The 26494-nt window shown below is 41.8% G+C and overlaps 1 protein-coding gene across 1 annotated transcript in view; it reads right to left on the reverse strand.

The window, feature by feature from the left end:
• Positions 1-20872: 20872 nt before the first annotated feature.
• WDR4 (WDR4 tRNA N7-guanosine methyltransferase non-catalytic subunit) overlaps positions 20873-26494 on the reverse strand; it is a 48577-nt gene continuing 42955 nt past the window's right edge. The window contains exons 9-11 of the mRNA XM_075074006.1: positions 25488-25671; positions 23974-24043; positions 20873-21883 (exon numbers count right to left, since the gene is read on the reverse strand). Of these exons, the coding sequence (XP_074930107.1) occupies positions 21708-21883; positions 23974-24043; positions 25488-25671 (430 nt within the window). The 3' untranslated portion in view covers positions 20873-21707. The remainder of the gene's footprint in view (positions 21884-23973; positions 24044-25487; positions 25672-26494) is intronic.

Here is a 26494-nt window from a genome sequence, read left to right on the forward strand (position 1 = left end):
ACTGTAAAAAGCCCAAGGGTTGAATGGGTATGGAGAATTAAATACTTTCTCAGTTTAGGGCTGGTCCCTCTAGCTCAGGAGTGAGAGAGAGCAGGTGGATGCTTATACTGCTGCTGATTGCATTCTGTTTGTCCTATAGGCAGAGAACTTCATTTACTGTTTCCATTTCATTGCCCACAGCTTTCTTGAGCACTATTTTTTAACAGAGAGCTCCACTGTGACATAAATTTAGAGCTGAAACCTTTACTCATGCAAGTAATATTTACTTCACCTGCACTGGGGAAGGAACAAACTCATGAATGAGGTGTATAGAGCTGATTCCTCTTTCCTTACAACAAATGGATGATTTTTTCATTTCTCATCTTTCATTGAGTCATTGTCTTGTCCACGTGCTTCATAATTTGCTTCTAATTACTTATGTCATATAATAATATCATCTCCAGAGTGAGACCCTGGCATACTCTGAAGTGCTGCTCCATATTCTTCTCAGAAAACAACACTGGTACATGATTTAAAATAGCTTAAAGCTTCACTTACCTAATCTCAAGACTCTCCATGCAGACCTTTCAAAGTGGAGGGCAGCTATGAGGGCTGATTCATGTTTTGAATGATTGCTAGCTAAATGATATATCTGTCTCATCAGTGACATTTTCAGTGAAATGAGGATTTGGGTGGGAGGGGTAGATCATGATATAAGAAAAAATTGTTGATCTTGCTTGTGAGTATATATTTTATTGGCATGGGGGTGGGTTTTAGCAATATTGATTATGATTTTGTTAGATATTTTCAATATTGCAGAGTTTATATTAGTGCTAAGATTTTTTTAATAGGGAATTTTTTCTTTTTATTTTATTTAAAGTTTAGAGGTATAAGCTGTGGACTGGAGCTTTGTATTACGGTTTTGATTTAGCTTTGTTTTGATTTTTTGTAGTTAATTGCAGTATAAATTGCTGTTTTTATTTTTGGATAGGTTAAGACTGGGGCTTGAGCTAAAACTTGTTAGTTACATTAAAATATTTATGTAGGAGATTATATTGTTTTAGGTATTTTATTTTATATTTTGTTTATATGGATGTGATAAATAATAGTGGTATTGGGTTTATAGATATTTTTGTAAAACATAATTGGTGTTTGAAAAGTGAAAGTAAATTTATAATTGTTTTGATGTAAAGGGATTGTAAAGAAAGTATTGGTTAAATTACAAATAGAAATGATTGGGGGTTTTATAATGGAGGTTATTTTTTAATATATGGATTTTTTGTTTTGGGGGTTTCCTTTTTGTTTTTGGATAGTTGTCTGAAAAGATTGATATAAATTAGTTATAATTACTTTGTTTCTTAACTGACCAAATATCATCACTTCTATTAAAATTAGCATTCTGTATAAAACAGCTTTTCTAGAAAGTTGAGAAATGTCTAATTTGAAGCTATGGATGCTATGGGAAATAAGACCAGTTAAAGTCAGTTTTGATCTCTAAATAAATTAGAAATTTTCTTTACTGACTAGCTGACCAACCATGCATATTCCATAGCTCCCCTGGTCTTTAAAACTCTCCGGTTAGTGATCTGAGTTAAGATCTCGATTATTTGCAATGGGCATAATTGGCAAGGGAAAAGAACTCCTCTTAGGCTGTGTCTATGCTACAGAGTAAGTTGACTTCAGTTATGTTGACGATCATAAGCTTCTTTAATAACATCAGTGGAGCACATCCACATAATGCTCCTTGTGTCGGCTGAGCGTGTCCACAGTTGTTGCTCTTGCACTGACAGAGCATTGTGTCGTGGGTAGCTATCCCACTATGCAATTTGTTACGCTTTCCCCCTGGGAGCTCTGGGAACTGATAGTGGTGAATCATGGGACTGATGCAGTTCTTTCATTCGATCATTCCATGGGTTTCCTACTTCATTTTGTGCAGTTTTTCAACAGCTCTTGTAAACTGTGCACCCACCATCTCTGCCTGAGAGCATGGATCCTCAGCTGCTGATCATTCTGGTGATGAGCGTTATGAACACAACGCAGCAGGTCTTGCAGTATTTCATAAGCTGCGAAACAGAAAGTGAATCAGTGGTGCCTGCCCTGGGGTCTGCCATGGAAACAAATAATTGAAGATTGCTGCTTGCATTCACAGACCAGTTTGCCATGATGGACTATCGCTACTGAACTTAGGAAAGAAGCACTGAGTGGTGGGATCACATCGTGATGCATGTATGGCTTGGTCTACACTACTCGTTTGAACCGATTTTAGCAGTGTTAAACCTATTTAACGCTGTACCCATCCACACTACGAGGCCCTTTACATCGATATAAAGGGCTCTTTAAATCGATTTCTGTACTCCTCCCCGACGAGAGGAGTAGCGCTAAAATCGGTATTACCATATCAGATTAGGGTTCGTGTGGCGCAAATAGACGGTATTGGCCTCCGGGCTGTTCCCACCAGTGCACCACTTGTTGACTCTCTGGACGCCAATCTGAACTCGATGCAGTTGGCCAGGTACAGGAAAAGTCCGCGAAATTGATTTTCAATTTCTGTTTTGCCCAAGCGGGGAGCTCTGATCAGCACGGTGGCAAGTGCAGTCCAAATCAAAAGGCTCCAGCATTGGACCGTGGCGAGAGATACTGGCTCTGATCGCCTGTATGGGGGACTAAATTTGTTCTTATCAAAGCTCCGTTACAGAAGACGAATGCCAAAGCGTTTGAAAAAAAAAATCTCCAGGCTACCAGTGCTCATGACAAGCGTAACGGGAAGCCAGAGACTTCATGGACGCTCATGGAGGGAGGAAGGGTGACTGAGGACTTCCAGCTTCCCACGTCCACAAGCAGTCTCGAATATTTGCATTCTTGGTCTGAGCTCCCATAAGCCTGAGGGATCAAACAATTGTCTTTGGGTGGTTCAGGGATAGCTCAAAATCAATTTACTTCCCCCCCCCATGATGAAAGAAAAGGGAAAGAATTGTTTCTTGACTTCTTTCAATGTCACCCTATGTCACTGAATGCTGTTGGCTAGACGCGATTGCTGCAGCAGGTGAAGAGCAGTTATCTTGCTCCTCTTCCCTCCCCGGTGGCAGACGGTACAATATGACTGACTATCCGTTGTCACCATCAGCCCGTGAGTGTCCTGGCTGGCCTCAGGTGAGGCTAGCTGGGGGCGCCTGGGTAAAATAAGAATTGACTCCTGGTCAATTCCCTAGTAGATGGTACAAGAAATGCTAGGTACGTGCGTTATCATGACTGGGGGCTGAGCTCCATACCCCCCCTTTTCCTGTGTAAAGAAAAGATTTCTGTTCCTGCCTGGATCTAGCATAGCGCAGCGCCGCTGGGCTCCTCTTCCCCACACCACTTAATTGTCCTGCCTGGACTGTCATCGCACTGGGAGGCTGCCTCCCCCTCATTCTTATCTCATAACAAGTCACTGTTTCTATTCCTGCATTCTTTATTACTCATCACACAAATGGGGGGGACACTACCACTGGTAGCCCAGAGAGGTTGGGGAGGAGGAAGCAAGGGTGCGGTTGTTTGCAGGAGCACTCCCGTGAAATGGATGTAGCTCTCTTTCTGCGGGAGGTCTGATGGAGCAGCTGTGCTCTCTGATACACTGGTCCTCTAGTACACTTGCCCATATTCTAGGCAGGACTGACTCTTTTTTTAGAACATAAAGGAGGGAGTGACTCTGGGAGTCATTCCAAGTTCTTGCGCCTTTGCACTTCCCGGCAGATCAGCCGGGGCACCCATGATAGCAGCAGACAGTACAGAATGACAGAAACCATTCATCTCATTGCATTTACACTGAGGCCAGCGGTACAGATGCTAATAACCGGATCTCTGCTATCATGCAAAAGCAAATGAATGCTGCTTGTAGCGCTGGAGTATCCCTCTGTCCACGGCATCAGTACACATCAGGTGACTGTAAAAAAAAAAAAAAAAAAAAAATGCTGCAATGGGCTCCATGGTTGCCCTGCTATGGCATCTTGCAGCAGGCAAGTCCAGGGAAATAAGGCGGTGAAATATGATTGTCTGCCGTTGCTTTCCGGGAAGGAATTGACTGACGACATATTACGCAGAACCACCCGCGACAATGATTTTTGCCCCATCAGCCACTGGGCTCTCAACCCAGAAGTTCTAAACCGGAGCCCTGGGGGGAGACTGCAGAACTATGGGATTAGTAGGTAGCTCTCACAGCTGCAGACGGGCTCGGGAAACAATTTGACGGCTGCCTCGACCTCATGGACGCACACCGCCGAATTAATGTGCTTAGTGTGGCCGCATGCACTCGACTATATACAATCTGTTTTATAAAACCGGTTTATGTAAAATCGGAATAATCTCGTAGTGTAGACATACCCTATGAGATGACGAGCAGTGGCTGCAGAACTTTCGGATGTGCAAATCCATGTTCCTGGAACTCACCCTACCCCTGCTCTGCAAGGATACCAGAGTGAGAGCTGCCCCTGCTGTGGAAAAGCAAGTGACAATTGCTGTGTGGAAGCTGGCAACTCCAGACTGCTACCAGTCAGTTGCAAATCAGTTTGGAGTTGGAAAGTTCACCAAGGGCGTTTCGGTGATGTAAGTGTGCAGGGCCATTAATCACTTCCTGCTATGAAGGACTGACTCTTGGTAATGTGCAGGAAATAATTGATGGCCACCACTTCCTTCTTGGGGTTGAGTCCGCTGGCCACTGCCTCCAGTCCCCTCTAAGTATCCACGTGGCTCATGGAGGTGGGGTTGCTGCTGAGCATAGCATGCAGCTCCTTATAGAAGCAGCATGTCTTCAGCGCTGTACCAGAGCTATGGTTGCCATCCCTTGCCTTCTGGCACACCTGCCTCACCACCTTGATTTTAGCAGTACACTGCTGCGCATCCCTTTTGTGCTCCTTCTCCTGCATGCCCCTAACAATCAGCCTATAGATATTGAAATTCCTATGACTGGTGCAAAGTTGCGACTGCACAGCCTCCTCTCCCCATATACTCATGAGATAAAACCGCTCCAGTGTGCTCCACATGTGAGCACGTCTGCTGCGTAAAGCTGGCACGGTCAGCTAGGAAGGTGCTGTGTGAACTGTGTAGGCCAAGCTAACAGGAAAAGGAATTTCAAAAATTCATGGGCCTTTGAAGGGGGGAAGACCACATATCTGTGTGACTTCAGAGCAGCAGAGTTCAAACTGCTGACCAACATGGTCATGATGGGCATTGTGGGACACCTCCTGCAGGCCAGTTAGGGTGATATAACTAAATACGGTGTCTACACTGTTGCTGTGTCACTCTAACTATGTCACAAAAAATTCTATGCTGCTCATCAAGATAGTTTTATTGTGTCTGCAAAGCAGGGCAGTTACATCAGCAGGAGGAGCATTTTGGTGTGTACACCTCCGCTGTTTTGTTGATTAAACTGTGTAGTGGAGATAAGGCATCTAGTTCTATCCCACAGAGTAGCCTTTGCTAAATAATGTGTATAAGTGTTTGGAGGGTGTGAATTTTGTTACTAATCCATTTTGATTGGGTTAGAGCACCTCCAGTCCAATATTGCTTTGAGCTGGCTGTCTTGATAATACCATAGAACAGGGCTGGGCAAACTACAGTCTGTGGGTCAGATCTGGCCTGCGAGCCATTTTAAGCTGGCCCTGAGCTCCACTGGAGAGCAGGGGCCGGAGCTTGCCCCGTTCCGGCGCTCCAGCCAGGGCGCTGGGTCAGGAGGCTGCTCTAGCACTACAGCTGGGGTGGGGGCCTTGCCACGCTGCTCCCGGAAACCATAGCATGGCCCCGCTCCGGCTCCTACGTGCTCCAGTGTCCCCCTCCAGAGCTCCAATGGGAGCTACAGGGGTGGTGCCTACAGATAGGATAGCGTGTAGAGCCACCTGGCCACACCTCCACATAGGAGCTGGAGAAGGGACATGCCATTGCTTCCAGGAGACATTTGAGGTAAGCACCGCTCAGAGGCTGGACTCCTGAGCCTCACCCCATTCCCCAACCCCCTGCCCCAGTCGTGATCCCACTCCTGCTCTCCAAACCCCTCAATCCCAGCCTGGAGCACCCTCCTGCAACCAGACCTCTCATCCCCAGCCCTACCCCACAGCCCACACCCCCAGCCAAAATCTGCACCCCTGCCCTAGCCCTGATCCCCCCATCCTGCCCTCCAAACCCCTTGGTCCCAGCCCAGAGCACCCTCTTATACCTCAGATCCTGCACCCCCAACCAGAGCCCTCATCCCCTCTTATACCCCAACCCCAATTTTGTGGGCATTCATAGCCCACCATACAATTTCTATTCCCTGATGTGGCCCTCAGGCCAAAAAGTTTGCCCACCCGCAGCATAGAATATTTGGAACAGCCTGTCTGCCCTGTTAAATGGGTGTGCATAGTATTTATACTCACTCTTGATTTTCTTTTCTTCTTCCATATAAATTCTAACATCCTCCATATTCCTGTTATGATCATGGAAAGATTTTGTAACACAAAAAATATCCTTGGCAACATGTTCATTTTTACTGTAGCTATTCTTCCCAACCAAGAAATTGCATACTTCCTCTAGCACTCAAGATTAGTTGTTTTTTTTCATTTGCTGAAGTAGTAGTTTGACATTTTAAATCATAGAGCTCTTCTAGATTGTTTGAGATTTGAATGCCCGGGTATCTTATAAAATTTTTTGCCATCTGTACCCAGTGTTTTCTGGAGTGATGACTTCTCAGAGTCTGGCAAATTTATAGCTAGCATTTCAGCTTCGACATAATTTACTCTAAATCCATATTGTCATAAACAGATAGTTATGGGTTAATGTCTCTTTTACCTGTAAAAGGTTAACAAGCAGTGAACCTGGAACACCTGACCAGAGGACCAATCAGGAGACAAGATACTTTCAAATCTCAGTGGAGGGAAGTCTTTGTTTTGTGTTATTTGTTTGTCCGTTGTTCTCTCTGGGATCTGAGAGTGACCAGACGTACCTACTGACTCTCTAATTTTCTGTTTAAGTAGTAAGTATAAGTAGAAAGGCGGTTTAGTCTTTTTCATTTTTTTCTTTATTTGCAAATGTGTATCTGGCTGGTAGAATTTTAAATGTGTATTTTGCTGGAAAGATTTTATTTTGTATTTGTGCTGGGGGGGGGGAGGCTTCTCTCTAGCGTCTATAAGCTGAAAGACCCTGTAATATTCCATCTTGATTTACAGAGATAATTTTTACTTTTTATTTCTTTTATTAAGAGCTTTTCTTTTTTAAAGACTGATTGATTTTTTCCCCCCTTGTTAAGGCTCAAAGGAACTGAGTCTGTACTCACCAGGGAATTGGTGAGGGGGGGAGGTGAATTTCCTCTTTGTTTTAGATTCATGGAGCTTGAATCTGTATTGCCTCTAGGTGAGGGGAAAAGGGACTTTCCTCTCTGTTTTAAGATTCAAGGAGTTTGAATCACAGTGATCTCCTAGTGTACCCAGGGAGGGAAAGATCTGGGAGGAAGAAAAGGTGGGGGGGGGGAATGGTTTATTTCCCTTTGTCGTGAGACTCAAGGGGTTTGGGTCTTGTGGTCCCTAGGGAAGGATTTGGGGAGTCAGAAGTGTCCTAAAACACTATACTTTTGGGTGGTGACAGCCTATCAGATCTAAGCTGGTAATTAAGCTTAGAGGAATTCATGCTGATACTCCATCTTTTGGACTCTAAGGTTCAGAGTCGGGTTTTATACCATGACACATATGCTTTTCCAAAGTCTTTAGATACTAATTTTAAGAAAATACTTGGTTTGGATAAAAATATTGTCTGCTTATAATACTATTTTATGATGTGTTCCTTCAAGTTTTATTTCTGTGAAAGATTCATGGTTTCTTACCCTGTGTGAACAGCTCCAGGGCCAGTGCAAGCTGTAAAGGAGACCATGGACATCCTGTCTTAGTCCCTCTGAGTAATTGAAAAGGAGATTTAATCCCATAAACTCACACAGCTGCTCTTAGGCTGGTGTAAAGAGCAGTTATCCATTGAAGGAACTGGGGACCATAGTTCATACGGTACAGGACTTGACACAAGAAAGCTCCACTCTATTGTATCAAAAGCTTTCTCTTTGTCAAGTGGTGATAAAAGAAATAGTTGTTTTTTATGTGGCATTATGGATGACACCAAGTACTCCCAAATGCTGTCTGACATTTGTCTATCCTTAATTATTTTTCATTTGAGCTAGATTTATATAAACTGAGAGTATGAACCTCTAAAACACAAATTATCAACATCATGTGTCAAAATATACAAAGTAAATATCTTTAAAATCAAATTTTAATAAGTTCTCAAGCAGCATTTGCTTACTTTGCCTATCTGTAAATTTCAATTATCATAATGGAAATAATTTTTCATGGGTTTGGAGGAGAGCATGAAATTGGTGTTTACCAACATATATGGATAAAAATCAAATACATCCAACCCTATTTAAAAGGATGAGCCACTGAGAATAACTACTTATCGTATTGAAAACCTCAAAATTATTGTGATACTTTAACTGTGTGGAGGCATGAACCCCTGAGTGGTCAATGTCTACTTTATTTCTAATTGTGTTATGTTCCTGAATATGGCTTAGTTTCTGTTTATAAGCTTCCATATCCATATCTTGTAGTCATGTCCCCCAACCTTCATGCATCCCTCCCCTTTCTGGCATTCCCCTTATTTAACTCCAGAAATAAAATACCAACATAGCCCATAAATCAAACCCTAAACGCCCATACTTTCCCAATGAACACTTGTAATCCAAAGGGGGCACGTAGGGGACCTCAAACCTCAGCATTAGGGATAGATGATCATCTCATAATTTTGAAGGGGTAGGCTTTACATATAACCTCTAATGGACCTTCCCCATCTCCTCTCTATTTTCTCCAATCTCATCTATCCCTGGGGCCACTCTTGCATTTTTTTATCCCCCCCCCCACCCCTTTTATTAAGAAAATGTTTTTATTCAAAAGTATGTTTTCCTCTTATTTTCTACATAAAGCCATATTGTAGTTGTCCTCTCAAATATGGAAAAAGTGTAGGTGCAAAATGCTTTGTTTTTGATTCACTAAATCCATTTTCACTGCATTCCTAAATCAGTCTGCCACTTGAGGAAAGTACGCTTATAATTACCACCCCAAACTATTTGCCAAAGCTTCACAGTGTGACTAACGTGCTCCTTAAGGTTTCTGACCTGTTACCCTTTCACCTAAAAGACTTTCCCTCATCATCCCAAAGCCAAAGGGCCCACGTTAATCTCCATCTTTCAATTGTAGAACCTCCAGTGTTAAGCACACATCATTCAAAGAGGAGAAGGCTGATTCTGGAAACCAGCCAATGGAGGAAGGTTTAGGGGTTCATGAAGTATCACAGTGCCTTGCATGATGAGAGATCATTTTTGATCAGCAACTACAAATCCTCCAGGACTAGTTTTAAATTAAGTGAGAAGGGCCATCGGGGAATCTTTAACATAGGAAATTTTCTGTTCTGACCTTTGCAACTAATGTTTCATAATTTCATCTTGTGGCCTAACAACTAAAGCTTATCTGGTGTTAGGATAAGAATGTAGCATTTAAAACACAGATACCTTCTCTGTCTCTAGAAACTTGACAGAGTTGGGGAGAGACAAGAACTCTCTGAAATTTCTACTGTTCGTGCTAGAAGTCGCATCAAACAAAAGCATTTTTGGCTTAGCTTAGTGGATTTCCTTGGCAAAGTATTCAGGAAACTGATTGTGTGGATGTTGTTTCTGGCCTGTAGAAAATAAAGGATATTTGGTTACTTTTTAAAATTAATCCTTTTTTTTTAAATGAGTTGTAGTTCCTGGACACAGTATGGATCATTGTTGCAGGTAAATCTAAATATTACACAGGAGACACCATGAACTGCTGGCTAGATTATGACATTTGAAAATCAGTCCAACATTTTTTAAAGGTAAAAAGTCCATATGCAAGTCCATATGCATTGTCTTAATTTTCTTCTTTTGTGGACCATTAAAAAGCCTTTCCCCGTTAATGTAAAAGATTTGAGTCATAAAGGAGAGTTAGGGTACTGAAGAAAGATAGACTCTAAACATAACAAAAAAATTTATCTAAACCGCAAATAGGAAGTCGCTATCTTGATAGCGTGCTGATGTAAGATTCTGGGACTGCAGTTCCTATTTAAATGCAGGACAAAAAATTAGGTTTGCATTGCATTGACAAAACAATTGGGTTTCAACAGTGATGATAAGCTTAGTTTAACATATACTCTGCTCCTAATAAGTCTGCAGAAATGTAATGCTGAAATGGATGAATTAATAAGCACACTTCAGATTAGATGCTTTGCTGTTTCATGCCTGCCTTCCCTTAGGGTATGTCTACACTGCAATTAAAAACTCACACCTGGCCTGTGCCAGTCAACTCAGGCTCACTGATCTTGGGCTAAGGGGCTGTTTATTTGCAGTGTAGACGTTTGAGCTAGGACTGGAGCATGGATTGTAGGACCCTGTGAGGTGGGCATATCCCAGAACTCAGGCTGCAGCATGAGCCTGGAGATCTACACTGCAGTTAAACAGCCCCACAGCACTAGTTCAAAGAGTCTAGGTCAGCTGGCACAGGCCAGCTGTGGCTGTCTAAGTGCATTGTAGGCATATGCTTAGCGTGCTACTTTGGAAGAGACTATATTAGCAATTATGAATTTCTTACATAACAGCCCTGCTTTTTAATCAAAGACAAGAAATTGCTGTCAATGAAAATGTATATTGGATATCTTTCAACCAACTAGTGTACAGCTTTTTCTGTATATCTCCTAGGCCAATGCTGTTTTGAAAATTGTTGGTGTTCCCAGACCAAAATTACATTAAAATGGAATTATGGTTGAAAATAAGTAATAGGAATTTTGAGTAAAATACATTACACAGCTGGTGAGATTATCCAATATATAAGTCTGGGAACATACCCAGGAAAACCAATGTTGTTAATGCTCCCTGTTGTGACAACATACAATATCTAAATTTATGATTTATGTTTGTTAAGGCATATTAGTAGTTGTGGTGCCAGATTAGATTTTTTTAAAAAGACACGTTAGAATTTTTTTCCCCATTTTTTCTCCTCATGATATAACCATTCACCCTTGAAGTAGAATGTTATTCAGCAGTGCAGGGCCAGCTCTACTATTTTTGCCACCCCAAACAGCACGCCGAATTGCCACTGCAGACGGTGGGGGCAGTCTGTGTGCCATTAGGGCAGCACACGCATTTCCACAGCAGCGGGAATTCGGCAGCAGCTTCTATGTTCAGCTGGCCATGGCAGCGCAGCTTCTGTCTTTCGGCTGAAGACAGAAACTGCCACTGAATTGCTGCCACCACGGAAATGTGCGTGCTGCCCTAACGGCACACGGACTGCCCCCGCCATCTGCAGTGGCAATTAGCGTGCTGCTTGGGGGCAAAAACACACAGACTGCTGCCCCTTGCAGATTGCTGCCTTAAGCACCTGCTTGGAATGCTGGTGCCTGGAGCCGGCCCTGCAGCAGTGGCTGAAGAAAACACTTTAAATTAGAAAAAATAATGGCAAAAAGTGACCATTAATCCTGGAAAAAAAGCTGCTTTATATGCAGCCAACACACACAAGTGTTCAGTGACCTTTACCTAAATGCAAAGTTTGAGGAATTTGCATTATTCTGTTAAGATCATATGAAACATCAACAACAAAAAAAGGTCTGACTTTCTTAAAGGAGCCATTTTGGAGTCTCAGAAAATTAATTCTTTACTTTGAGTAATTGCTGTGATTTTGCAGGGAAGAGATGTGGCTTTTTTCATACGTAACCAAGAGGCAGAGGTCCAGCTCCTCAAAGATTCCTAAATACCTTTGAGGATCTGGGCCTAAATTTCTAGCTTGTTTTTCATTTAACCTGAACTATAGATCTGTGCCCAAATAATGATTACAGTAGTGTCCCTGAAATGCTATGGTATGTGGGACCAATTTCTTCTGCAGGGTTAAGAGTGATTCAAGGCTAAAGTTCAGTAACATTAGGGGCACATCAGTAACTGCATAAGACTGTCAACAAATTCACACTTCTATAAACTAGTTTGTTGGCTGCCAATGAAGAGGCCTGGTTTTGAACAACTCAGTGCCATGAAATCACTCTCCAACCACATACAGCCAATGAGCTCCCTGTCCCTCAGCCTCCGTCCACTGGGGTCAATGGGAACAAGATAGGGCCACATTTCTCTTATGGGACCTTGAAATTCTTTTTCAACCATCCTTTTCATCCTCTCAATAGAGGAAATTCAGCTTATTTTCATATTTCAGTCCAAGCTTCCTTAAATACATAATGAGGCTTTTATTTAACATTATCTGACTAAAGAAACATTGCTTGCAATTTGTCTTTGTAACTCCAGCACTCTCCTCCCATTTTTGAGTTGGTAAGCCAATCATTCAAGTGTATGAACTCCTGTATGTGAGATTGGGAAAGTGTTGTATGTATATAGTTTCATTTGTGGTAGCCTATGTATTAATTATAATTATTCTTGCTAATCCTGTGGTAGCACCTAAAAGCCAGGTCCCTGTGGTGCTGGGCACTGTAGAGCAAAGAGTTGGGTTACAATGGGTTACAAGCTAATGTGGAAACAATACACAAATACAACAGACAGCAGAAACACAAGGTACTGTAATTGTCAGACCCTTGGAGACATCCCTATCACTATACACATTAGCACACAGTTCTTAGTTTCTACATGTGCAAAATTTACATCACCTTCTTGAAACAAGCCCATTATGTCTGAACCTACCTGACTCCAAAGAAATAGCAGCCACTAGGGACAACCACATTTCCTGTGCATCTGTCTAATGATAATATGATTAATAGATTCCAAGACCAGAAGGGACCATTCTGATTATCTAGTCTGACCTCTTGTGTAACACAGGCCACAGAACTTCCTCCAAATTTTTTCTAGAGCATAGCTTTCAGAAAAACCTCCAATCTTGATTTAAAAATTGTCAGTGATGAAAAATCCACCATGCCCCTTGGTAATTTGTCTGAATGATTAATTACTCTCACTGTAGAATTTACATCATAGTTCTGATCTGAATTTGTCTAGCTTCAACTTTCCAGCCATTGGATTCTTTCTCTGCTAGAGCGAAGAGTTCATTATTAAATATTTGTTCTCCATGTCAGCACTTACAGACTGTAATCTACTCACCCCTTAACCTTCTCTTTTCGTTAAGCTAAATAGATTGAGCTTCTTGAGTCTGTCACTACACGGCATGTTTTCTAATCTTTTAATCATTCTCGTGACTCTCTCCAATTTATCAACACCCTTTTTTGAATTGTGGACGCCAGAACTGGACACAGTATTCCAGGCACACCAATGCCAAATACAGAGGTAAAATAACCTCTTTACTCCTACTCAAGATTCCCCTGTTCATGCAGCCAAGTATCGCATTAGGCTTTTTGGCCACAGTGTTGCACTGGGAGCTCATGTTCAGCTGACTATTCACCCCCAATCTTTCAGAGTCACTGCTTCCCAAGATAGTCTTGCATCCTGTAAGCATGGCCTACCTTCTTTGGTCCCAGGTGTATACATTTATACTTAGCCATATTAAAATGCCCATTGTTTGCCTGAGACCACCTTACCAAGTAATCCAGATTGCTCTGTATAAGTGACCTGTCCCCTTCATTATTTACAAGTCCTCTAATTTGTGTCATCTACATACTTTAACAGTGACAATTTTTTCTTCCATATCATTAATAAAAATATTAAATAGGATAGGGCAAGACTTCATTACACACCTCTTTGATATACTTAGGCAGAAGCTTCTATTTGCTGAAGTATATCTCCTGACAAATCTCTGTCAACCATATAAGTTTGTCTTTTCCTGGGAAATCTTAGACTTACTATCAATATTAACAATATCAGGCCAGTTACTCCATGATTCATGTGTATTAATGTCTATTTCTGCTCAATTGTATTCTTTGGAGCAGGAAAACCTGAAAATGTAGCTCTGATTTCAGCACTAAGATGGAATTGAGTAAAATTTCCAAAAGCTCCTAAATCCCACTTTCAAAAGTGATTTAGGGCTTGTCTACATGAACAGTTAGATCGCAGCAAGCAGGAGTGTAAACCTACCCTGCAGAGCAGGTTAATGCACCAAATGTCTCGGTGGACCTTGCTGATGTACACTAACAGTTCCTTGGCGTGCTTTGATCTACCCTGCTTTGAAATGGGACTAGATCAAAGCATACTAAGGAACTGGTAGTGCACATAAGCTGCATCCACACTGATACTGAGTGCATGACAGACTAGTTTGGAGTAGATTTACATCCCAGTTCAACACAAACTAAATCTTTGAAGGAACAGAAATGGACACCGTGTTGACTCAAGCACAGGAGTTTATTATGCACAGCGCTGGCAGTGTCACTTTGCTTATTAGGCTCAGAGACACTGAACAATTGATTACAATATATTATATAGGGTGCTCCTTGGGTGGAGAGAAGCAACGGGGATGGGTTTTCCCAAGCCCTTGGATAGGTTCTAACAGCAAGACAAGACAAACACAATAAGCCAATGGTCTAAAAGATTACATAATGGTTCCACCCTTGGTTCGAATTAACATATTGCTGACAAATGGGTAATTACCTTAAACTATATAGGTTAAATCCTAATTTTTGAGTCCAGGGGAATGAGGTAGCAGCTCTCCTGGCTGACCAACAGGAGCATTCCTGGAGATTTAAAGCAAAAAAGCAGTAATTAGTATCTAACAATAACAGTTGTTTATAGTTTTACCCTTGCATTTCTGTGAACTGGGATTGGCATTCATCTGTGAGGGGAGGGTGTCGTCATTCACATCAATCATGTTAGGCCTCTCCCTGAACTCTGTTCTGGCATCTGTACCAGTGAGTTAACTTGGAGGCCCTTCTCAGTGCTTCATGTGTCAATAACTTGTGATAAAGACACCCAGTTATGACTCACTATCTGGAGTCATGCTGACTCCGCTTATTGACTTGAAACACACAAGGTTGTTTGTTTACCCCAGCTTTCTCTTAGCCATGTATTGTTCTTTGTTAGCTAGTCCTCATCCGGGCCTCTTATGAAAAGTTCTTAACAGAAACTGTACTTAAGATTTTACAACCACATTAAATGGATTATGGCCCCTTCAATGTTCATGTAGAGAAGACTTTAGGCATTTAGAAATGTAAATTCAATTGACTTTCAGTGAGACTTTGTCTCTAAAGGTTTATCTACATGGAGACATAGCCTGGAATAGCTAGTGTAAAATAGTGCAGGATAATTGTTCAGCAATAGCTAACACTCCATGTGGACACTCTTACTCCACACTAAAGAGTGCCTTTTTTGCAGATTAGGTTAATCCATTTGCAAAGTGGCTTTCTGCAAAGTTTAGCTTAATCCAAAAGAGCACCCACAAGGGGAGCTACTGCACCATATGTAGGGTGTAAATTTAAACCACACTAGCTATTCTACACCAACTCCCCATGACTCTCTCGTGTAGACAATCCCTAAGGCACTTCAGTGCTACTGGAATCTGTACCCACCATGTCATATTCACATACGCATTCATACCAGGGAAAGAGAAAGGAACTGAATTACTGTAATATTAGTATTTGAAAAGCAATGGTGTTGTGAGATTTCTTACACAGAGGAAGAATCAGGAAAGCATTCAGTACAGCAGGCGAAATAGATCATGTTATTAAATAATAGAACTCCAAGGCTAGATTTACACTGCAGCTTATGTCGCCAAAATTATGTCACTCACCCCCCAAAAGAAACCACCCCCTGAGCAACATAAGTTACGCCGCCATAAGTGCTGGTATGGACTGTGCTATGTCGGTGGGAGAGCTTCTCCCACCGACATAGCTGCCACCTCTTGCAGAGATGGTTTTATTATGCCAACGGCAGAGCTCTCTCCCATCAGTATAGAGCATCTTCACCAGACATGGTGCAGCTGCATCCATGCAGCTGAGTGCTGTATGTGTAGACAAGCCCTTAGAAGAGTAAGTTCTTTTACTAAAGAATTAAAGCTGCTTTTTACATTTCTCTAGAATCATCCAGAATTTGAGCTTTCACAAAGAGCTATAATATAGCAATGGATTGAGAGCCAAGACCTCCTGGTTCCTAAGCCCATTTCTACCATTAACTCTCATCCTCATCCTTCTTCTGAGGCCTAGGACAAGTCACATAGGCCCAGATTCACAAAAGGACTTAGGTACCTGACCCACACTTTAGGCTAAAATTTACGTACCATGGAAAAAAGACAGTTAACCAGTTATGGAAAAGGTATCTTCAAGATGTGTTGCTCATGTCTATTCCACAATAGGTGCGCATGCTCACCAGATGCACCAGTGCTGGAAGTTTTTCTCCTAGCAGTACGCAGCGGGGAGCACTCCAGTGATGCCTGGAGCGGCGCCTGCCTGGTAGCTTTGAGCCTTAACCTCTCTACCTGTTTTTTCCCCTATCTATAAAATACCTACAGTCACAGGTCAGGACAACTGCAGCTGTATCTCCCCTCAGTGGTTCAGCAAGAGCACTTGCTCTTGGCTTCCAGTTCTCCAATCATTGCTTTTCTGGGTTGAGACCTGTGTGTGTGTCTCCCATGTGACCAGGGTGGGTATTCCTAGGTTGCACAGTTCCCTACCTCCACTGTGTATTTCCCAGCACAAACAGCTTGCCCAAGGACACTTGCTTACTTTCTTTTCAGAGAATAACCGGGATTGTCAACCGGCACCAGTACCACCCCCATCTTTCTAAACAAGCCTAAACTTTATACTTAAGGTAAAAAGCACTACAGCGAGAACATTAAAAGCAATAAAAGAACCTAGAAGCACTCCCATCCTAACATGGATTCTGGCAGGAGCAGTCCTTCAAAACCCACACCAGGCAATTCAGTGTGGTTACAAGTTCATCACAGCTTCAGCTCAGACCAAGCACAGTCCATCCACCCTTTATACAAATCAGGGTTCTTTGATCTAGAGTTTTCCGAAGCAGGTAATTAGTACACAATGGGTCTCCCTCCCCAGAGCATAATATCAAAAGGGTTTGCATTCCCCTCATTTCAAGGTACTTTTTAGAAAAATCCACTTCACATGTATTGTTCCAAAAAGCCCTGAATGAGATTGCATTCATCTTGTCTTCTGCTAAAGAGATTCTATACAATCTCACAACAGTACATAAAAAAAATTGCATTTCTAATACACTATACATCTACGGTATTATCCCTAATTCGGTAAGTTTTTAACTTAACATTTCATTCAGGATATTCGAGTGCATTGTCAGTCTGTCACAACCTACCTCAGGTCAAATCCTTCTTGCCTGGCACATACCAGTAGTCATGTTGACAGCAGCGAAACTACATGCATGAGTAAGGTATGCATGATTTACCCCTCCAGGTCAGCCTCTCACATTAAAGCTTCTATAGAAAAGTGAGAAAAACTTATGACTTTTTGTCACCTTCATTTTAGAGCAAGGGTTCAAACTGGGGGTTGTGACCCCTCAGGGGGGCATGAAGTTATTACATGAGGGAGAGTGGGGTCAGAAGCTGTCAGCCTCCACTCCAACCCCTACTTGGCCTCCAGCATTTATAATAGTGTTAAATATAAAAAAAAGTTTTTAATTTATAAAGGGAGTCGCAGTCAGAGACTTGCTGTGTGAAACGGATCATCAGCAAAAACGTTTGAGAGCCACTGTTTTAGAGCAAATAGATTGCCCCAGTGACTTTATTTTTTTAAAGGCACTATTAATTTAATTTTTCCTAAACTTTGTTATTAAAAAAAAGGTATTCTAAAATGGGTTATTATAAAGTCCTGCTTACTCTAGCCGGAAAGAATCATAGTATATTGCTTTTTTTTTTTCCCCCCGAAAGGCCACAATTCTATGAAACCATGTGAAGCAGGGGTTCCCAAACTGGTATGCGTACCCCTGGGGTTGCGCAAGATATCACTGGGTTGGGGGAGGAGGGTACGTGGGAAAAATTGTGTAATGCTGGCTTTATTTATTTGCACCAGGATATCAGAACTAGGGTAACTTAGGCACTTTACAAGAACTGAAAAAACAGATGCTCTGGAAATGTCAAAGTTGAATCCCTTTATGTTAAATATAGGTGAAAAGAATCCATCTTCCTTTCTGACTTTAGGAACTTTTTATGTTACCAAATCTTCAATCCTTTAGAAAGAGCATAACTGTAAGAACCAGCATGGAACACAGAGGGAGGAGAACATGTTGCAGGAGTGAAGGAGGCACCAGGAAGCAAGCCTGTCTGCATATAGCTAGAATGTTAGCCGCAGGTGCAGTAGCTCTGTAAATAGTTTACTTAATAAGTAGCCAGAGTAGGTTTACAAGCATGAAATCCTTTCATGTTATTATACAATATGCAGAACATGAAACATTAACACTTCTCTCTAGAGCTTTAGTCCCCATAATTTCTGCTTGATTCTGTAATATACAGTCTCGTTTCCTCTCCAAAAATTTATATCCTCCTGAAAGTACTAGTTGTTTGAGTTCGTGTTTGTAAACACAGTGCAAAAATCTTTGATGAATGGAACTTCAGATAACCGAAAAGGGGAATTAAGGCCAGAGTCAGACACAGGGTATGGTCAGTTATTGGACACACTTCACCACGGACACCTTCTGGTCACAGCAAGTGCACCCCTTCAGGTCCTGGGCCTCTCACCATCACCTGACTCCAGGTGGAATCTCACAACCTTCCCACATAGTACAAGAGGACTGCCACACTGGGCCTGGGCTAATAGTGATTGCTGCAGCAGACTTGGCTTAGGCTTAGACCTTGCAGTTCTCTGTGAGAGCAATGACAGTGGTTAATTTACAAACCAGACCACCTCCTTAAAGCATAGCATTTAGAACAAAAGGCTTGAAGAGAAAACATCCAAACAGACTGAATGTGTGCCTAACTTTCCCCCAAGGACTACCATTCCCTGAGTCTGGGAAGGCCCACCCCCTTTTGACTCTCTCCACAGAGAATCTTTGTCAACCTGTCTCCCTAGAAGCTTCTGAGGACAAGTGAGGACACTCCTTCCCACCTGGAACCACTCAACTCTTTAGTGTTTTTGATCTCCAGACTCTTAGCCTGGCTAAAGAAGCTTGCATCTTCTTTGAAGACAGGATCCTTGAAGCCAACAGCTTATTCCACTGCCTTTCACATTTGTGCTGGGGGGAATCCTTTCCTTACCTAGATCTAGTTGTGTTGCTTTCCTGTCTGCTCTTCGCACAGCCCCTATGAAGTTAGCTCAACAGTCCTACAGGAAATTCCAATAAGCTACCAGAGTTAACTTTACTTCACTGACCATGTCACTTACAATATTGACACTATTATTACGTATCAGTATTCAGAGATAGCAGCTTCTATCCATCACAGGCTGGCCAATAGGAGTGACACAGCACCAATAACTACAGCACTGACACTAAAAACATGATGAAATACAGTAAGTCATAGGACTAGAACTTAAACCCACAACCCTCACCATGAACCAGGGTTAAGGTAACTCTGGAATTCTAATCTTGGCAAGCAGCTTTCAGACTTGATTGTCTACAGCTGAGCCCCTGCATTCATGTTCAGGCACCAACATGGGGCTTGATTTTCAGACGCACTGAGATTCTGCAGCTCAGTAATGGAGCCAGGGAGAGCTGTGAGTGCTTAGCACCTCTGAAAAATCAGACCACTTATTGTAGTGAGTCAAATAATGGAGTTAGACTCCTCATTCTAGCCATAACCCCTCTGGCTGTTTTTCCAATCTGAAAACGAGAATATTTGCTTCATCTACATAGCACAATGAGCATTGACTAAGGTACTGTACAGCACTTTGGAATACTGAGTACTAGAATGTACTATTAAGAGTATTGGCTGCACATTTACCTTCATTCCTGCAATATCTCAGCGGAGTCCTGATAGCAATGAAGTTTAGTAATAGACCCATTTTATACTAGGATAGTACCCACAGGTCTCAACCAGGATAAAGGCCCTATTCTACAGGGCACTGAACAAACAGGTGGACAATCCTTCTCTGACTGTCCATCGATGCATCACACTCCAACATGAATGGAAGCTTTGTCATGGCACAAGGCAGACTCCTAAAGCAATATGGAAAGAAATCCAGCTTAGATCATTAAGATGAATTTAGGATACATCGCTACCCCGATAGAACGTGGTTGTAGGGAGCCAAAAATCCCTACTGCGTTATCAGTGAAACGCCATTATATCAGGGTAGTGGTGGCAGGGCTGCAGCGGTGATTTAAAGAGCCCGGGGCTCCGGCCGCAGGGAGCCCCAGGCCCTTTAAATCGCCAGCGGAGTCTCGCTGCCACAGCCCTGGAGTAGTGGCGGCAGGGCTCCAGCGGTGACTTAAAGGGCCCCGGACCCTTTAAAGTGCCGCCAGAGCCCTGCTGCTACTGCGCTATATGCGAACGGTTGCGTTATAGCGGGGTAGCGATGTATTTGCTGGTTCCATGGTAGGTGCATATAATGCTTCCATCTTAAGTGGGACTCTCAAATGAGGTGTTCATGAAAAGGCTTTTTAAAAAAATTGATTAAACAGCAATAAACACAAAAGGTTAAGTGTTTGGATATAAGTAGTGGGTTCTGCTTTGTTAATCATTAACAGATAATACTCTAGAAATAAATTGAAGTGGTTTTCCTTTGCAGCTTACCAATTTCTTGTATATTAGTTGCATGCAATGTTTTATTACTTAACTAAAAAGGCTCAGATCCCACAGTGATGAGCCATATAAGTACCTGGATAGATTTTCAGGTTATAATTTCTCATGTTTTGAATGATCATATAGATTTATACACCCAGCTTTACAATCCCATCTGAAGTACACTATATTCCATGAAGACAAGTTGTGTTCTGATATATAGTTTCTCTGCCATTAAATAAATGTATGTGATGAAGTAACAACTAATGCCATAAGATTCTCTCAACTGTTAGTCAAGATTTTTATTTCTTAGCTAGCATCAAATGACGCTTCTGTCGCAAAAAGCAGAACACACAACATAATATTGCACTGGGTCTTCTGAAACCATTTCTACAGATAAGGTGAAAAGTCAGAACGCAGCAAACCAGTCTTCTTCCCATGGCATTGGGGTTTAGTTGACACCTTTTGCTGCTTTACAGTATGTAAAATTTAGTCCTGCACTGCTCTGAGTAAACAGTGCTGGATTAAGTACTAACACAGAATTCATAACAGAATCTGTAGTTTAAGCATAAAAATAAATTGATAAAGGCCTGCCAGTTACAGCCTTATATATTGTATTTTAAAATGTTTTTTAAGAGACTAACTTTTCATGATTATCCTTTTATAGGCTGCCATATTAAATGAACTGTCTAAAACAAAAACTAAAATACCTGTCAACTTCTAATTAGCACACTTTCTTCTTTTGGAAACCAGCCCCAAAGTAGGTTATACGTGGAGTCCAGTAGATAAGAGAAATCCCATTCTCCAAGTAAAGCACTCTCTCAATATGAAGATATTGTGCTTCAGATTACCTAAACTGCATTACCAGTACTAAGGTATCCAACTGTTGGGATAGAACAAATGGCAAGGAACAATATATACAGTAAATACAATATCTGTTGCAAGCAGGATATTGTCATTACAAGAAAATTAACCTGATTCATTAAAGCTGTTCCCTATCTGACATGCAAACTGAATGCTGATGTTTGTCAGTTATTCACTTTGCTTAAAAAAAAAAGTTCAGGGCTTATATCGGTTTCTTTCAGTGTTGTAGAAGTTACAAGCAAATGGTGCAATTAATGGTTAGCATGATTCTCTTGTTCTGATCTTTTTAGTTTGTTTATTAGATTCATGCTGCAGCTCTTTTCTTTTCTTCTGCTGCTGCTGTAGTCTTTCCTCTTTCTTTTGTAGATAGATAGCCATGTTGTCGAATGAGGCCTTGTAAAGACTGCTGTAGCAACTTTCTGTCTCAACAGAACCTGTGGCAGAAAAAACAAGACAATGTGGATGCTTTGAGCACTATTTCCAACTACTTCTTGCACTGAAATTTTAAACAAAACATTCCTTACTCCTGCACCATAATTCTAGATATCTTAATGCACAACATTTTTATTCTGTTTAAATGTGGTGAGCCACTCAACAAGTATCACTATTACACTCGTACATACCAAGGCCAAGATTTTTAACAGCCTAAAGTTAGAATTTGAAATCCATATTTAGGCCTCCCTGACTTTTCAAGAGTACTGCACACCCAACAGCTCACACTGACATCAATGAGGGTCAAGGAGCATATAAAAATTCTAACTCTGGGCTTCTATTGAAAACCTTGGTCTTCGTAATATCACTAAAGACCCCCTTGAAGTGCATTAAAGAATCGGAATTATTCCACAATGTTCAAAACACTGCACAGGCTCCAGCTAGAGTACTGTATTTAGTTTGATATTCCCTGCATTTAAAAAACAAAACAAAACAAAACAAAAAACACCATACACACATTAGAAAATTCAGACAGGACATTATGAAATAAGCATACACAAACTTCCCAGTACTGATCGCTGCAAGTTCCGCCACTCCTTTGTGAGCCTATTACATCCTTAAAGATTATGTTTAAATGTACTCAGAGCATGATGCATCTGTCGTTCCTGTAAAATTCCTGAACAGTCAAGGAAGATAATTGGAAGGTTACTCTGGGGAGTATAGACTAAAACTGACAGGTTAGAGTTATTGTGTTTCTAGAAGCAGTTAATGGGCGTGATCTAATTCCCATCTGTGATTCCTTCCCCCTCGCCCCCCTAAAAAAAATCCTTAACTGTAAGTAAAAGGAGAAACAGACAGGTGTGGGCAGGAAGAAGAGAAACATTAGTGAGTAAACAATCAAGCTACGTTATCAACTGTAATTTCCACCGGACTGGACTATGTTAAGGTTTTGCAGAATCTCTTTTCAGGGGCAACAGTTTATTCAACTGAAGGTTTAAGTATTCAATTTCTGCTTCTATAATCTTAGGTTACAAGAGGTCTTACAGATTCCATGATCACCAGCTGTCTAAGGGAGGAAGCAACACAAGCAATCTCATCGTTTTATCAAGTAGGGTAAGTACCTTTTTTCATAATCTGTAAAAGCACTAATTACACAGCTGAAATAGGTGCTCATCAACTGAGCCTCCTCTCGCTAATTAGCTATAATAATCACTATGCTCTGAATAGTCATCCTTTCCCAGCTGCAGATACCCAGAGACTATTATAATACATTATGGTAATTAGCTATGCTGGAAAGTAACTCTCAGAATTGACTTGTTTTCCACTATAGTTCTGTATTCATTCTCACTCGGTACCCTGCCTTTAAATGGATCTACCTTGAAACATCTGAGCTGTGTAAAGCACAGGCATTACAAACACATTCCCTTCTAATGGATGCAGAAATCTACCTTCAAAGGTAGATTTTCACAGCAATGGCATACAGAAAATACTCCTTAGATTAGATATTAAAGTTATTACATTTTATTTTCCAGCAACTCTGTCAAATTACATGGGCTGATAATTTTTTTGCATATATAATGGCCCTCCAAGGATGGAAGTTAGGGTTTTAAAAGAAGGAAAAGAAACAAGCTTCACAACATCCTAGCCTGAGGCCTGAATCATGCACAGAGTTAAGCTACACCTGTCTATATAGCAAGGCATCCACTGACTCTTACCCCACCTACCCTTGGTGATTCTAATTAAGTTTGTTTTTTTAATTAGCCTGCAGGAACCAGGCATTTTTAAAGGCATTTTTCTAGAAAAACCAAGGAAAAAACCATAAACAAAACCTCCACCAAAATATATGCTTAATATTTTCATTTTCAGGTACAGCACAGAGTGGTTGGGCAAGCTTCCCTGTACTGTCTTCTCAAAGTGTCTCAACTTAGACATGCAGGGGCTGCCTTTAAGCTCCCAACTTCAGTATAGACAGATCCTAAGTGATTTGTCCAGAGCCAGAAGGAGAGCCATGAACAGAACTCTCATCCGACTCCTTCCCTTGTGCTTTCACCCCTGTAACACATTCCCTGGCCCTTTCGACAAAGTTGCTCACCTTCGAACATTGTCCAGTTGTCGTGCAGGTATTTTGACATTTTCATTAATCCTTTGTCATCAGCGACGGGCTGGGAAAGGAAAGAACACCTATTCACTATGCTCCTCAGCAGCAATCATACAAAGTGCATCACACTGACCAGCACACTGAGAAATGCAAAGCCTCAACTGAGTACCATGAAAAAAGGGAAATCTAACAGAACACCTTTCTTTCCCACAAACTCATCACTGAGGCCTGGCATGTGGTCACCATGTTCTACCTAAGGCAGCCTGGAAAACAGAGATTGCCAAGGATCTGAAGGAAAAATGGGAATCAATTTTCTAGACATCAATGAGGTAAAGAAATAGCTTGAGGAAGAGGTGAACCAAGAACACTCTCATGAAACAAATTTAAAATGAAAACTTTCCAACTATATCCTACTACTCTTAGATTTACAAGGGTGATGAACTTATTGTCTGGAAATCTAATGGCTACTAGAGGGAATCTGATAGCTCACATTTCAGCTTTGGTGACTCAGTTCTCAATGGAATGATAACAGATACTAACAGTGCCACCAATGTTTCTTCCCTCCTCACAGAAGTTCCATTTGAGATAGGTACAGAAAAGGGTAGGCAGGGCATATTTTTCTCCATGCTTTATTTTCTTTTTAGCTCTCTCTTCTTGAAGGCCACTAGCAGAATCTACACCCTACCACCAAAAACACTTTAGCAATGGAGTTAGCACATTTCTCACTGGGATGGACTGAGGCTAGGTAGTTTTCCTGGGCTGCAGCACTATGTCAGTGTGTCACGCTCTTCAGTGCGGAAGCTGACACTCCTCCTGTAGAGTCAGTTGCTGCTGGGACATGGTTAGGGTGGTAGACTACAACCAAGAAACTAGTACAGCTGCTCAGCCTACTAGTAAGACTGACTTCAGTCACGCAGCTCCTCCTGCTGCTCCCATTTGAAATCCCCCCTCCCAGCAAGCCTTCATCACCAGCCAGTTAGGAGGGAAGCAGTTTTTCAAAACCACAAAGTGGGAGCTCTCACTGGGATTTTGGGAGGACAAGGAGCAGTATTCCCCAATGCTCCCTTTTAGTTTAACCACCGGGTTAAGGTAAGATGATGATGTGGGGAGCTGCAGAGGGCCCCTCACCCAGAAAAAAAGTCTGAGAAGGGACAAATCTGAGAGGAGTGTACAGGGTATTTTTTTTAGTTGAGTGACACTCATGCTTAAGAGCAGAGATGCTAGTTTAAGGCTGCCAACCATTGTGCAGGTACCTCAATTCTGACCCGTCTAGGTCAGATCTGGGTATGTCCTGAGCTGAGACTGCGAGTCATACTGAATCCTGTGTTTTGCACAAATGCGGGAAGCAGGATGAGCCCATCTCTGATCAGATCCACATCTGACCTCAGCTCAGAGCTATAATGCATTAAAGCGATTGTGCCATTTAATTTTCATCAATTATTCTGCCTTTCACTGAGAGGACTGGAGCAGATAGAAGATATTGGCAATTGTATCAGAGTACATCTAACCTGCCAATGTCCATCCACAGGCCTGTAGAGTAGAAGTGATGCTTCTCTGTCTTTCTGCAGTATCCAGAGCCCACCTGTTTCCTCAAATGCAATGTCCCAGCCTTTATGCTTCAAAGAGATTTGGTGTCTGTAATTTAACAGCTGGGTAGCAGCATCAAGCTGGAAGATGTAAACTGTGGGAATACTTTAAACAGAAATAAAATGGAATTACCATTATCACACCTGCCTAGGGCGACCACTTGTACACAGTAAATTGCATCTACCCACTCCAAAATTAGTACTGGAGCAAAATCAGCAGCATTTCAAGTATAACTCTAAAATAAGAAACTGACTCTCCAACACTGAAAACTACTTATTTACAACCCCAGGGGCCAAGGTAAATTGCAGATACTAGAGAATTTAATATTTCTTTCCAAATGTTACACTGAAGAAAAATCATTCTGAACTGTTTTTCCCCAAGGTTAGACTATTTTAAAAGGTTAGCAAAAATAATAAGCCACATGCTACTAAAGGATATTTTTGCATAATCGGATGTTTCACAGTGCAATTTACCTTAGCGTTCACAGCTTGAAGGGTAATTAAAGAACATCAGCAAAAATAAAACCGGGTAAGGAGAGTAAGGGGTGGGGGAAGAGAGAGAGAGAGAATGTACCTAAGGAGGGGCAAGAAAATGGGCTCTGCATTGGGGCTGGTGTGCACTGGGAAGGCCCAATATCTATTCCCCTGCATCCATGATCTCCACCTACAAAGCTTCCTGAGACCTGTTAAGCCCACAGCAGATGTTTCAGGTCAGTTCATAGGAACACGGCTCCCCCACTGGCAAACAAGAGGTTCACCAAAGGGAGAAAGTGCCTCCCAGCTTCACAGCACAGGCAACTTAGGATGCTGTTCTCCTTCTCACCATACCCAAGCCTGTGTGTCAAGATGGAACTCATTTTGCTAAGCTTAACCGGTCACAACAGCCTGGGAGCTGGGTTCATCAGCAACTTCCTGGTCCCACTGTTCAC

Source organism: Chelonoidis abingdonii, chromosome 1 (assembly GCF_003597395.2).
Source record: "Chelonoidis abingdonii isolate Lonesome George chromosome 1, CheloAbing_2.0, whole genome shotgun sequence".
Lineage (NCBI taxonomy): Eukaryota > Metazoa > Chordata > Testudines > Testudinidae > Chelonoidis > Chelonoidis abingdonii.